This window comes from Eublepharis macularius, chromosome 14, assembly GCF_028583425.1.
Source record: "Eublepharis macularius isolate TG4126 chromosome 14, MPM_Emac_v1.0, whole genome shotgun sequence".
Classification (NCBI taxonomy): Eukaryota; Metazoa; Chordata; class Lepidosauria; order Squamata; family Eublepharidae; genus Eublepharis; species Eublepharis macularius.
The window spans coordinates 762,087-776,264 of record NC_072803.1 but is presented as its reverse complement, the minus strand read 5'-3'; the positions used below and the strand labels follow the sequence as shown (position 1 = coordinate 776,264).

The 14,178-nt window shown below is 53.3% G+C and overlaps 1 protein-coding gene across 3 annotated transcripts in view; it reads right to left on the bottom strand.

Moving 5' to 3' along the window:
* Nucleotides 1–14,178, bottom strand: part of KMT2A (lysine methyltransferase 2A) — a 55,506-nt gene that overhangs the window by 16,959 nt on the left and 24,369 nt on the right. For 2 of the 3 annotated variants that reach the window (XM_054998460.1, XM_054998458.1), the window contains exons 11-26: nt 10,782–10,928; nt 10,442–10,537; nt 9,391–9,511; nt 9,036–9,149; nt 8,003–8,187; nt 6,629–6,802; nt 6,187–6,297; nt 5,891–5,964; nt 5,397–5,590; nt 4,999–5,105; nt 4,622–4,759; nt 3,780–3,938; nt 3,568–3,685; nt 3,390–3,468; nt 3,041–3,201; nt 1,769–1,927 (exon numbers count right to left, since the gene is read on the bottom strand). In XM_054998460.1, the coding sequence (XP_054854435.1) occupies nt 1,769–1,927; nt 3,041–3,201; nt 3,390–3,468; nt 3,568–3,685; nt 3,780–3,938; nt 4,622–4,759; nt 4,999–5,105; nt 5,397–5,590; nt 5,891–5,964; nt 6,187–6,297; nt 6,629–6,802; nt 8,003–8,187; nt 9,036–9,149; nt 9,391–9,511; nt 10,442–10,537; nt 10,782–10,928 (2,137 nt within the window). The remainder of the gene's footprint in view (nt 1–1,768; nt 1,928–3,040; nt 3,202–3,389; nt 3,469–3,567; nt 3,686–3,779; nt 3,939–4,621; nt 4,760–4,998; nt 5,106–5,396; nt 5,591–5,890; nt 5,965–6,186; nt 6,298–6,628; nt 6,803–8,002; nt 8,188–9,035; nt 9,150–9,390; nt 9,512–10,441; nt 10,538–10,781; nt 10,929–14,178) is intronic. The other variant, XM_054998459.1, reaches the window with a different exon arrangement.

Genomic DNA, 14,178 nt, shown 5'->3' with positions numbered 1-14,178 from the left:
GGGAACCTCATATTGGTACACTGAGGTATAAAAGAATTTCCTCAACAACCAAGACAGGGTGTATTTCAAAGGCCTTCCGTGGATTTTCTGCTTTGATTTTCCAGTGAATCCAAAGAAGGGAAGCCATCTGCTGGTGAAGTCAGTTGTGAAAAAAGGACTGTTGGTAACTGGAGATGCTGCCAGCGCCTGGACCTGAGGCCTTCTGTATGCAAACCGGCTGCTCAACCATCTCAAGGCTGCCCCTTTGCCTTCACAGGAACTCCCCCCCTCCACAATCTGGACAGGCCTGCCTTGCAGATAGATCCAGGCCCCAACCGCTGTGCTTTGCTCGCCCCTCCTTCCAATTCCCAAGCATTTGATGGCTGAGAGGCCCACACCTCGGACGTCTTGCCCCTCCAGCCTTCCTGGACCTTTGGAGAAGCAGCTATGAAACGGCATCAACCTTCTGAGCTGTAACTAGAAGAGCAGGAGGGTGCTAGGGTGGCAATTAATGGGTTAACACTGAGGCTAGGGAACATGCATTATGCTTGCTCTCATGTTTGCAACCTTTTGTTTCAAGTTGGCAGGATTTACTATCTTTCCGCCGGGCCTGTAAGACAGAGATGTTCCACCAGGCATATGGTTGAGGCTAGGCTAGAGTCATCCACCATCGGGCTTTTTTAATTTGCACATGTTGACTGCTGCCATCTAGCTAGTATACCATCTTGTATGATGTGCTGTTTTTGAAATTTTGGAAGTTTTAAAAATGTTTTACTGTTTTTATGATCTATAAATTATGATGTCTTAACCTGAAGTAATCCTCCCTGAGCCTGCTTGTGAGGAGGGCAGAACAAAAGTCTAAGGTAAATAAATAAGTAAGTGTGTTTACAATGTTTCGTGGCTTATGGTTCTCCTCTCTACTACCAAGTGTGTCCTCGTTTAGAACTATACCGTGGGCTCATGTTTGATTCGCTCGTGCTTCTGCACTGCCTGTTTAGGTATTCCATATTATCTACTGCAGCCATTCACATCGTTCTGATGGTTTTGTATTCATGCCTTTTCATATGCATCATAATGCCTTCCAATAAACGGTTTACTTTGTATCATTAGATGTTAAACTGGGTTTTATGCTGTTATGATGTTTTTAATTGTGCATTCTTGTTGTAAGCCGCCTTAAACCCACTTGCAGGAAGGGTTAGGGTATAAACTGAGTAAAATAAAGTAAAATAAATTATTAACACTTTGGAGTTGGGTGTCTCCCTGGTGATAGTCGTGTGCCTACTGGGGTGACAGCAGTCCGTAAGAACTGAGGCCTCCTGTTTTAGGGGACTGACTTGTCACCGGCTGTCACCTATTCAAAGTCCCTGACTTCAGAACTGTAAACCAGAAGTCAGCCTGGACCTGCAAACGGCATATCCCTCCAAGCCTCGTTCCTCTTTCAAAAAACGGAACCCACTATATTCCAAAAGGGAGGTCACACATGCCGCATCCATTTCACCACTTCAAAGCTGTCAAAAAGCTAAGTGCTAAGAACGCAACCTGAATTTCTGAAGGACCTGCTGCTGCTTTTAGCTGACTGCTGAGGGGCAGCCCCATCACAGCGGGTTCCTTTAAAGGATGCAGCAGCACGTCTGTTGGGCCCGGACTCTCCAGTCATCACACCTTGCAATCAGCCCCGACACGCAGCCCAGATGCTTCTGCACTAGCCGGAGTGGACTTCAGGATGCTCGGAACTAAGGAACAACCTGGGAGAAACACCCCAGACCTGGGAAAACAGAAACCAAAGCACCTGCAGAGGGCAACGGCCTTGAGCCAGGGGACCGCTGGACAGGGGCAAAACTCGGTCTTCTGATCCGCAGAGCCTTGTAGTTCTGCAAACGTGTAGAAAGGTCTGAAGATGGAGGGCTGGCAGCTGCAGAGGCTGCATGGGCTTCTTTTGCTAGGATTTCTATTGCAGAAGAAAAATGAGAAGTCAGTACGCCCCAGCCACAGCAGAGTCACCTGAAAGAAGAAGGGGATGCTCGTGGCACGCTGGCTTCAAGGCCAAACTGAGCACAATTCAAGGCAAAGGACGCCGAGTGTCAAGGGGTGGGAGGTGCCTGAAAGGTACTATTGTAAAAATATCCTTTCCGTGTAATTTCTGGCACCGCAGCCAGGAGACATCCTGAAGTATGAAGGACATCACGGAGAAGCAAGGCTGGCTCTCGGAGGAGCGGAGCTTTGTCAGGGGCCTGCCCAGAACTCGGGGGGTCTTCCCCGCAGGCAGGGCGCTTGGCTCAGTCCCCGCTGGCCTTCTGGGGGTCCGTGAAAAACTCAGCCAAGGAGACTGAGGTGGATCCCTGATCCTGTCCGCCTTCGCCTTTGGCTGCCTGTGTGCCCCAGTTCTTGCCACTTTCTTGTTGTGGATCAAGAAGTTTTTATCTGGTTTAAATTGCTTTGGAAACAATTCGTGAGGAAGGCGGAATGCAGGTTCAATCAATCAATCAGTCAAATTGTAAATGTTTTTCAGTAATTTCACTTTGTATCCAGCTCTGAAATTTTCTGACAAAAATGGGATAGAATATTTCAGTCTCCAACTAAAACATATTCTATAGCCCAGGGAAGTAGTAAAGAGTCCAGTAGCACCTTTAAGACTAACCAACTTTACTGTAGCATAAGCTTTCGAGAACCACAGCTCTCTTCATCAGATGCATCATCAGACACATCTGACAAAGAGAGCTGTGTTTCTCAAAAGCTTATGCTACAGTAAAGTTGGTTAGTCTTAAAGGTGCTACTGGACTCTTTACTATTTTGCTACTACAGACTAACACGGCTAACTCCTCTGGATCTAAGCCCTGGGAAGGATCCTGTATTTACCACCAAGAAGTCCTCTTCCGTGGACACCCTTCTTCAGCAGGCCAGCTTGATACTGTGGGCCCCTGCACAGAAAATCCTCAGCACTTGGTCTGGCACGCACCACGGAAGGCTGTTCACGGAAGAGGACGGGAACACAAACCAGCCATATATGCAGCTGCAGACTTGGCACAGGGGTGACGACCACGTCATGCCTGAAAGAGCTCACCAGGAGACGGCATCGGGCTATGAGCGATGGTTCTGTTGTCATCGTGGTCTACAGTGCTATTGATATCTGGCTCTGAGATGGGAGGGCGGCACTCCACAATCTTGCATGTGTACACACAGCGCTTCCTAGCATCTGTTGTGCTCCAGTACACTCGAGAACACCTGGAAAATACGCCATACAGATAACGGTTCTGGGACACAGCTGTGCCTGCCCACATACGCCTGATTTCAGTCTGCAACTCCTCCAAAACTGGAGAAAGGGGGAAAGGATTTCCCATACAACTGAATGAGTCCCCCAGAGCATCTTCCAGGACAAAAGGCTGCCTATTTCCCAGTCAGTTTGTACGTACTGGTAGCCAATTGGGAACAGTTTGTCTTCACAATCAGAAAGGTCATTCAGAATTCCAAGGCAGTCGATAGTCATGGACCCTGCACGGAAATTGAACAGGAAATGTTCTGTGAAGAAGAGCGACATTAGTGACCAAATTCCACTGGCCACATGTCCAGTGCTGGAGGCCAAGTTCTTACCAATCATCATATGGATATTCTCTGGTTCCAGGCCACTGAGAAATTTTCGCCTCAAACTAATCCCTTCAAAATCCACGAAGACTCTCCTCAAGACCTCAAAACCATTCTCCGGTACCACCTACAACAAGGACAAAGAGACGGAACCCCACATGAACACAGCCAGAGGAGTGCAGGAGGAGGGAGCACATCGGGAGAGGCGAGGGAGCACTCACCTCTCCTTGGATCAGATCTCGATGGCGCTGGCAGTACACTTTCTTGTCCTCCAGGAAGACACAGTTTTTGGCCCGAGAGCACATGAAGTGGTAGTTGCTCGTGCAGGAGGCCAGGCAGCAGCCCACCGTGGCCCCAGACTTCAGGCAGAACTCACACCTCTGCACGATCAGGATTGGGGGACGGGGGGGGGGGGGTTACAAAATAATTTATTGGTTCATTTTGTAGGATCACGTAACAATGTATAAAACAGATGATCAAAAGCAGCACTCTCCCCCCACCCCGCCCCCCTTTGGCATACGCAGCAGTCGTATAAAACAACACAGCTGACTGCTAGGGGACTGCAAAGCAGGCATTTGACCACCCCTCAAGCTCAGCATCTGGCTAACCCCACAAGCCTTCCTGTCCCAAAGCAGTTACTAAATGGGACTCATTGTGGGCCTTGATGAAATCTGTTAAGGCGATCAACTCAGAAGTTTCCCAGACTATTCACATCAGAGAGTAAGAGGAATAATTTGCAAGTGTTTTGTGCGACAGCTGCTTTGCAATTCAAGTGCTGCTTGAGGCAGGATTTGTTGTTTTGTTACTAGCAGAGAAGTGTGCACTCCATTACAACAACTGCTGCAAATCATGTGGTACAAAACCCTCTGCCCTTCTGCAAACCATGTCATGAAAGCAAAGTACAAACTTGCTCTTAGTCAAGACACAAAGCAGGTTTTCCAAAACTCTTCTCTCTCTTGTAACAGCACAAGAGAAGAGTTTCTTGCTTAGAACAATGTGATTGATCTTCAAAGCCTACATTCTACTTCCCAGGAAAACTCTGGTCCCATCGGCTCCTACCCACCAGCTGCTTCCCTCGGATCACTGCCACATGCACGTTCTTCAGAGAGCCATCATCATCTTCAAACACCTCAGCTGACCACAGGGCACAGTTCACGTGCGTCCACTCGTTCTGGCCGATGTACAGAAGACGGCCAGCATCCTGCAGAAAGTAGCCAAGGCCACCAGAGGCACTCAGAATACCATCGCGTGACAAAAGCCCAGGGACCGACTCCAAAGGACGGAGCAAAAAGGAGGCATGCAGATGGGAGAGGAACAGCAAGCTCAGCTGCTCAGAGGGCCTGGAAGAGCCGGGCGGCACGTTAACACTGACCAGAACCAAAAAGGGGCAAAAGGTCTCTTACTGCCTGCAACAGCCGGTAACCTGCCTAAGCCACTTACATTTGCCCCGTCGTCGCCATATTTCAAGCAAAGGGCACACTGCCGGTTGTCTTCCACATCTGGAGGCGGGGGCAGGTCAGGGCTGTCCTCTCTGCTGCTATCAGAACCTCAGAGCAGAAAGAGAGGGTTGCTCATTTCTGACAAACGGCACTGAGCAGAAACACTGGGAAAATGAATGAGGCCGCCAAGGCCCAGAGTCTCCAACTGGCTTGAGGAGAAACAAGCCTGGCTCTGGATCAGCCTTCCAGTGGCTGCCCCGAACCCCTCGCCCACAAATGCTCGGCTGGCCTAGAGCAGGACGAGGCCTGGGCCAGGGTCTGGCGCCCCCCCCCCCCCGCCTCAACGGCAGTTCCTCTGCACAGCTGCCCCCCAGGACACGACAACGCTCTGTTGCTCACTGGACAGGGGTGCCGTCTGGGGAACTGGCGGCGTCGGGGAGTCTGGTTCTCCAGGCCCTTTGGGTTTGGGAGCGGGAATTATTTTCTTCATCAGAGGGGGCTGCTGAGCACAACTGTTTTCTTCACGTTCCTGCCACTGAGCATAGTTATGGTCGAGGGAGGGGGGCAGGACCGCATTTGGCAGCATTCCACTACTGAAAAGGCAACAAGAGACAGGGCCCAGCATCAGGCAGGGCTGCACTTAGTGGCCACAGGAGCCCCTTCTTAGGGCGCCTCCCCCAACCTACCGCCAATGGATGGGCCCAGCAGCCCCCCAGCCTCCCACTGCAACAAGCATGTGAAGAAGGCTGACCCCCGCCCTCGCAGGCAATTGCTCTGCGGAACAGAACAGCCCACCTAGAAACTGAACTCCTATTTTATTCCCGACATGTCACAGCTCTGGCCCCACCTTTGGCTTAAAGAAGCAGCAGATCAACCACACAGCACTTACTTACTTGGTTGTGACTTTATTAGGTTCCCAAAATCTTGATTTCTTGACACTGAACCATGGAAATACCCGTTCCATTTGCTAAAGAGAAAAGAGAAAGGTTTTCTTATATATGTTTTCCGAGAGGCACTAAACATTTCAAGAACCTTCTTCAAATTCACAACCAGGAACTATTTATTATGGGCTTAAAATGTGCCAAGCGAAGATACGAATGTGCTGCAGACAGCCAACCAACAGTTTAAACAGAGACATGAGCCCCTTCGGAATCCTTTAAGATGCAGCAGCACTGCAAACAGGCCTTACCCGGACAAAGAAGGACTTCACCACGCTATTGGCCTTCTTCAGTTCCGGCTGCCCTCCGTCGGCATTGATGGCTGCTTGAATGATCTTCACAATATCATCACTCAGCTCCAGCTAAAAGACACACACGGGGCTCACCTGGCTACACAAGACATCGACGAGAGCCCTCCCTTCGAGGAAAAGAGGGCCAACCCCTGCTCAGTGAGCCCCCTTTCATTCCCTCCCCTGTACTCCAGAAGAGGAGCAGGCCGGTGGCGAACAGCGGACTGCCTCGAGTCCAAGCACCTTCAAGGTGCAAATGAGGCAATCGTGGCAAAGAGACAGCACTGCCGTATCATTTCAATGCCGTCCATCAAATGCACAGCTTTTTTTCATGTTTTGAATCACACATCCCTCCTTTCCTTACGCGAGGGAGTCGACGGCCGGTGCCTGAAGCGCAACGTACCACAGAAGCATAGCCTCCTTGGTCCATCTTCCTCTTCACTCCTTCCAGGTCCAGCGGCTGCGCTTCCTCCTGCTTGCTGACCTCTGTCAGTACAGGAGGGTCCGGCCCTTCTGGAGAGGTCCGGGACGGAATGCTCTCCTCGGTCTCAGGATTTAGGTCAGGCGGCTTGGCTGCCTGGAGACGAGAAAATGGTCAGAACGTTTTCTGACTCTGGCACTAAGCCAGGCAGGCTGCTAGATGATGAACAAGCATCACACGACTCAGCAGAGCTAAAGGAGGGGGCTGTCTCGGCTCCCCCCTCCCTCGGCAGATAAACTGACTAGGATGGGGGAAAGGAACACACAGAGAGAGATGAGCTTCTTTAAGGAAAACGCCAGCTTCCAGCTAGCTGCCCCAAGCACTCTTGCAAAGCTTGGGGATGAGACATGCCAATATGAGCTACAGGGGCTTACGCAGCAATGGCTAGGAGGACCAAATGCCACCTAAATCCGGGAAAGAAGTCCCAAATGGCAGGTGTGCACTGCCCAGGGAGGGAAAGGGGAAGAGGGGAGCCACAGGGACGTTCTGCGATGAACTGCTGCGAGGCTCTTGAGGCCCTTCCTGCTGGCCCCTCTGGGGTCAGGAAGGAATTTCCAGGCTAGACTGGCTGGGGACGGTGGAAGTTTTTTTATTTCCTCTGAGCACAGAGGAGGGGTGACAGGGAATTGTGGGGGGGGGGGAGAGGTTAACTGTGAATTTCCTGCATTGTACAGGGGGCTGGACTAGATGAACCTTGGGGTCCCTTCCAGCTCTAAGTTTCTAAGGCCGAGGGCTTGGCTCCACTTCCTGAGGATAGAATGATTTCTGCCCGTGAAGAGTAACTATCTCATTTCCCCCACCTCCTGCTACTGCCCCCAATGCCCCCTCCCTGCTTCTATCCCAGGAACAGCATTTTGGAAAGCTTTGGGGGCTCCAGTGAGAGGGGAGAAATTAGAAGCCGTGCTCTGTGGGCAGAAATCTTTCCATCCGTGGAAACACACCCTGGAGGACTCAGAAAAAGAGTGCTGGGGGAAAGAGCCAACAAGCTGAACACACCCACACTGCCAGCATCTGTTGAAAGGACCGCTGCTCACCTGCTGGGAAAAGCCTGGGACAGACGCCACCAGGGCTCACCCTCCACTGAATGGATCCCTATCAACGCACACAGGGCCAGGGAGCCGATTCCTTCCCACCCACCCCAAACGCTAGCATGGCCCTCCCCGTCCCCTCACTGCAACTGGGGGGCACACCACGGAGCCTCTGCTGGCCAAGTGCACCTTTCTTCCTAGCCAGCATTTGAACAAATCAACACCTTAAGCTCTTGGCAGCTCGACCTATCAGGAGAAGGAGGCCTACCTGTCTGTAGCGCAGCAAGTGGCTGGTTGTCCGGGAACTGAGCAGGGCGGTCACAACCTGCTTCAAAGAAAGCTGCAGCTCATTCTCCAGCGCCAGGCGCCACTCAGCAGGGTGCTGCTCTGTGCAACTGATGCATGTGTAAGCTACGCTCTCTGGAAGACTGGAGAGGATCTCATACATCTCATCTGAAGGAGAGCGGACAAACATTAGGGATGCCGGGGGCAGGCAGAGCTGGGCCAGACCATGCACAATGTCCAGGTGGGAGGCACACCTTGGGGGCTGAGAGTAAGAGCCGGTGGCTTCAGCTTGACCGCTTTCCTCTTCTGAGGGCCAGAGAATTCTTCAGCATTATCCCCCCCCCCCAAACTGCGTGCGTGTGAGTCTGTCTGCCCACCGCCCATCCTGCTGAGGCTCTGGGGCCAGACACCTTTGCAGGTGACCCTCTTTTCAGCACCCAAGGCAGCTTCTCACCTGTTCTGCCCGGACACATGAACAAGGCAGGAGGAGAAAAGCCACGGCCCACTCCTCAGCAACAACAACGACGGCACTCAGATACTGCTCTTCTAAACAGATCCGTGCCCCACTCAGAATGGAGAACAAAGCCAGTGTTACTATTATCCCCGCAATATAGCTGGGGGGCTGGGCTGAAAGCAGGGATTACTCCAGGCCACCGACTGAGCTCATGGCAGTACCAGGATTCAAACCAGCAGAGTTCTGATGCCCAGCCCGACCACTGAACCACCATGCCATAGCCACTCAAGCACACGTTAGTGTGGGGAATGAATGTCGAGAAGTGGCATGAGGGGGTTGGACAGGGCTGGGGGGTGGTGTGGGCTCAAATCCTTGTCCAAGCCATAAAGCTTCCTGAGTAGCTTTGACCCAGTCACCCTCCCCTGGCACAGTCTACCTCACAGAGCCGTTGTGAGGACAAAACTGTGTACTTTAATCCTAAACTCCCTGGAAGGAGAGCGGACAGATGGGCAGAAGGCAGCCAGCTCCTTCTATGCGCTGCTCTTTGCAAGGAAAGCCTCACCTGAGAGGTTTTCACACTTGGAGTGGACCCAGTGGTCACATTTCCCACACTGCATCATCTTGCTCTCATAGTCATCATCGTCATAGCACTTGTCGCAAAGCGGGCAGAAGTTCCCTGGGAGGAAGTGCAGCTGTCAACACACCTGGGTCGTGACCCGACTGCCTGCCCACTCCTCTGGACAGACAAGCATGGCCACACGGTTCACCTTCTCTCTCACCCTCAAGGCAGCTGAGCTTCCTGCCCCCGGCACCAAGTGTGGCCTCCATCTATAGCTGGAACGGCCACGTTTACAGTGCAGACTGCAGGCGCCTTGTGGGTGGCCCCCCTGCCAAGCAAGCTCCCAGCTTTCCGGTACCTTTTGCGAAGAGCTTGGCACAATCATGACACAGAGAGAAGTCGTGAGACCACTGGGCATCCCACCCTTTGCCTGGAGTTGTTGCCCCGCAGCTCTTGCATCGAACGCATTTGGTGCAGATCTGGAAAGACAAGAAGGCCTTTGGCTCGAGGGGCTGCATGGCTCTTGGGCTCCCGGCTTTCATTCACGGAAGCTTCCCTACTGGATGCTTTCCGCAGACAGGCCTCATCCTTTCACTCCGCTATTGCAGACAATCAAAGGGACGGTGCTGCCGACCCGTCACGTTCCCCTTGACTCCCCTGCCTTTTTTCAGATGCAGCCTTTGAACAAAGCTGCCATCCTGGCCTGTTTGGGGTGAATCAGCAAAGAGCCCTGGAGGCAAGAGGAGGGCTTGCACAAGGCAGGCGGCAGGCAGCATGTCAGGTGACGCGCCTCCATCTGGGGGCTAAGCTACCACTGCAAACCACTACCACTGCAGCTTTCCAATTCCAAGAGGAACAAGGACTGCCCTGGACACGGCAGCCAGGAGGCAGCAACGGGCAGTCCCTCCTCCCTGCTTTCAACCACTCAGGCACGATAAAGCAGATCGCTTTCTCTGCATTCCTGTTAGTAATCAACCATGTGACTATGGTAACAAAAGTTGAAGGTGCAATTGAGGGTAATCAATTCTAAGCATATTTTTATAAGCCGTGGGATTTCCTGCTGCGTAAACACACCCCCGAGATCCTGCTCGGAAGCAGCTCTGCCTGCCCTCCTCTGCCTCGGCTGTACTGACTGCAGCGGGGACCTACGTGGAGGCCCTCCCAGTTGGGCTCCTTTGCAAAGGGCTCTAGTGTGGGAGCACGAGGCCCGAGGACCTCCTCCTGTCAAACAGAAGAGAGGCCTCCGCTTCGGGGCAGTTGGCGGGAAAGGCCTGCCACAGGATGAGACCCTGGCCGGCAAGGAGGGGTGCTTTCATATTCTGTCTAAGCTCTGGGGCAGCTTCCTTCCAAGCGACAAAGCTGCAGAGTGGACGGCACCAACGTCCATGTGCCGCAACGGCAGAACTCACCCAAACCTTCTTCTTCTTGGTGGGCTTTGTCGGGTAGTTCGGTCCCAGGCACTCTGGGTGGAAGCTGTTTCGGCACTTGTTACACTCCAGCAACTGCTACAGAACAGCAGAGCACAGCAGTCATGTCGACATCAATCCAGACTTTTCTGCTGTCCCATAGGCAGACCCTTTATTTCACACTGGAGCTGAGAGAAGTCCTGCAAAACCAAGCTGCTGTGCCTTCCAGGGACACTGGGGGGCAGAACCTAACCAAGGGATGCCACCCAACCCCCCTCCTGTGTTCCCAAGGACCAGAGGAGACTGTCCCGCACACAGAAGGGACACCTGGGATGCACACTACCTTGGTGGCCTGATGCTGCCTCCCACACACGTGGCAGAATTTGCAGCGTCGGCAGCACCAGTTCTCCAACTGGTCCTCCAGAGGGCGCTCACTCTCCTCTAAGCAGAATTTGTGGAAGGGTTCACAACACACTTGGCAATACACAAACTATAAAGAGAAGAAATAAACACAGCAGCTCAGTGGCAGCCCACAATTTTCTGTGAGACCTAGTTGCACTCCAGCTGGCTCCAGAAACATGCATTCATGGTCTGGATCTACAAAACCCATTTTCACATAGTCTTTTGGGTGCCACAAAGTACAGTCGAGGCTAACAGTTCAACTGAGACAAAGGCTTTTGCGGAGTAAAGCCCACCTGAATTTCATCTCCTGATTCATTCCCAAGAAGCTTAAATACACTCCGGTTAGCAACTGCTAGTAATACAACATGAAGTTAATGTCACCATTTCACCCAAACGCTTTATTTAAAGTATTCTTTCCCTGCCACTTAGTTCAGAGTACTTCCAAGAAAGCTGACAAATCTATCCAGAAAGTCCGACAGCACTAAGATTAATCACATGAGTAGCACAAAACAGCAACACGACCAATCCATCCCGAGCTCCACCTTAAAGGTGGTCTTCACCTGGGATCTAACTGCTAAGACACCACGCGAGAAGCCAGAAGCACACCACCTGCCCTTCACGTCTGAAGGCAGCGGGCATCCAGAGAACGTCTTTACTAGGCAGTTTTAACTGATGGACAAGTCTGCAAGGGAGGTAACCCTCCGTGTGCCCAGGGCCTTAAAGGCCAAAGCCAGCACTCTAGACTGGGCCCAGAAAGGCCAGGAGTCCTAGAGGAGGAATTCTCAAGGCCTGTCCCAACTGGGACATCCCAGGCACTTCAGCTTTCTTATTTTAGACTAGCTGAAGTTTCCAAGCAGCCCCCCTGAAAGGCAGTCCCACATATAAGGCTGTGACAAGACCCTAAGACTCCGCAGGGCGCAAGCGTGCCACACACAGCCTCGGGACTCCTGGACCCCTGGAGCGTGCACGAGCATAACGCTTTATACTCAACGAGAAACGAAGCCTGTTGTGCAAATTAATACAACGGGCTCTAGAAAGCTGGGGCTGGGGAGGGCTGGCGTGGGGGGGGGGGGCGGTCTGGGGAGGGCTGGCAGGTGGAGAGGCAAGGGGGGGTCTGGGGAGGGCTGAGAGGCAGGAGGGGTCTGGGGAGGGCTGAGAGGCAGGAGGGGTCTGGGGAGGGGCAAGGGGGGGTCTGAGGGACTGAGAGGCAGGAGGGGTCTGGGGAGGGGCAAGGGGGGGTCTGAGGGACTGAGAGGCAGGAGGGGTCTGGGGAGGACTGGCAGGTAGAGGGGCAAGGGGGGGGGTCTGAGGGACTGAGAGGCAGGAGGGATCTGGGGAGGACTGGCAGGTGGAGGGGCAAGGGGGGTCTGGGGACGGCTGACATGCAAGGGGGCAACGTGCCTGTAGCCCTGTGAACCCCACTGGAGCTGGGTTCCTGGAACCCAAGCTCCACCGAGAGCGGCGGGGCCCTGCTCCAGCAGGGCTCAGAGGGCAGCAGGCGCTTTACCTCCGCCCCGTCCCCGCCGAGAGCGGCGCAGCTCCGGCGGGGCTCTGAGGGCAGGGGGGGGCGCTTTGCCCCCGGCTCGTCCCCACCAAGAGCAGCACGGCTCCAGCGGGGCTCCCAGGCGGGCACTTCAGTTACGCCCCATCACCCAGGCTCCACCTGCAGGCACGGGGCTCTTCCTGCACTGCCCTCCTCCTCCTCCAGCTGGGCTACATCGCCCCGTGGCAGGAGGCTGGGCAGACTCACCTGACTGTCTGCCACCAGAGGCGGCATTCTACAGCGCCCTTTTATCCTGGTGCGCCCGCTCAGGCGCACCAGGATAAAAGTGCGTCATCAGAAAGATGCTAATGGAATTATATAGGATTCCACATTAAGGCTACCTGGCCAACTAAATCCCTTTTTGACAAAGGGCAATCGGTGTGAGCCGGATCCCCTTTTTGTCATGTTAGTACAGAACCATTAAAATGGCGGGACCATCCTGTAATAATTCTCTGATGGGTGGAAATAAGTCTCTGACATCAGAGATGGAGTGTTGCTTGGGACTGGTTCGACTTGCTAGTCAATCTCACCAAGGAGAACGGATTAGGTCAGACTCCATTGCCCAGAAATACCTGGGAGCTTCTGGACTTTTCTTTGTCCCCACTTTGGAACATCTGGAGACTGGAAGACCAGTGGGCCAGGGGCTAAGGACTCCTCCACTGTCTTGGTACTACAAGGAACTCTGCATATGCTCTGAGGAACCTTCTACAACTTAGGTGAAGTGTGCTTAGCTGAGTTACCTCAACTTTTATTGTTTTATGTGATAGACTGCTGTGTGACAGTGTGCTTTCCCCTGGATTTTGTATTTTGTCCCCTTTCCTATCCCTTCTGAATCCACCCACTCGTTCCGCCCAAGGGTACCCGCCCGCCCTTGCTCCTGGAATCCCGCCCCCTTCTGCCCTCTTTCCCCTGCTCGCTCTGGAACTGCTGCTCCGCTGCTCCGAAAGCCTTCCGTGGTCTGCTCTGCTCCCAATCCTTCTCTGCAACCCCAACTCCCCACCCCAGCCCAGACTGGCAGCGCTGCTGTCCTCCCTTTTGGAGGCCTCCCTCCCAAACGCCTTCCCTGGATGGTCACATTGGTTGCCTTTTTATCAAGTTTTGTCCCAGCTCACCCCCCCATCCCACTGCCCTCCCACCTCCCAAATCCTTTGCCTCTTTGTGCTGTAGTCCCTCCTCACCGCCCCACTCTCAACCTTTCTATTTCCTCACTGACAACCCCCCCAACACAACCCCCTCCAATCCCACTGCTTTCCCTCTCCTTCTAAGCTCACCCTTTCGCTCTCCGCCTTGTAAATAAATCCCTCCCGCACACTGTTCTAACGCTGCCTATCCCAGACCTCTCGACTGTGGAATAGGGTCTCTCTAACCATGACTGCATCTCCTTCCACACGGATCACCGCCCGCCTCTCCCTACGCTACTCCTCTTGTTCTTTCCATCTGCTGATGTGGAGGCGTTGTGCCTTTTCCTGCTCACTCCTCCAGCTCTGCAGTTGCGACCTTCAACTCATTTGCTCCAACTTGCAAACGTCTAGTTCTCAGCCTCTCCTTCGTTCAGTACTTTCCGTAAATTCAATGCTCTCCTGCAGCTGAACCCTTCTGGAAGAGGACAGAAGAACTGGTGGATGCTGTTCATTCTCATTCCTCCTCTCCTCCACCCCCTTGGCCACACCCCGCCACTGCGCCACAAGGACCTGCCCAGGCTCCAGGAACTCTCCGTGCCCCAGTGATGAGGGCCGCTGCCCCCACGGCTCTAGACGTTGCCCAGTCTTTCCTCTCACTTCCTCCTCTTTAGTCT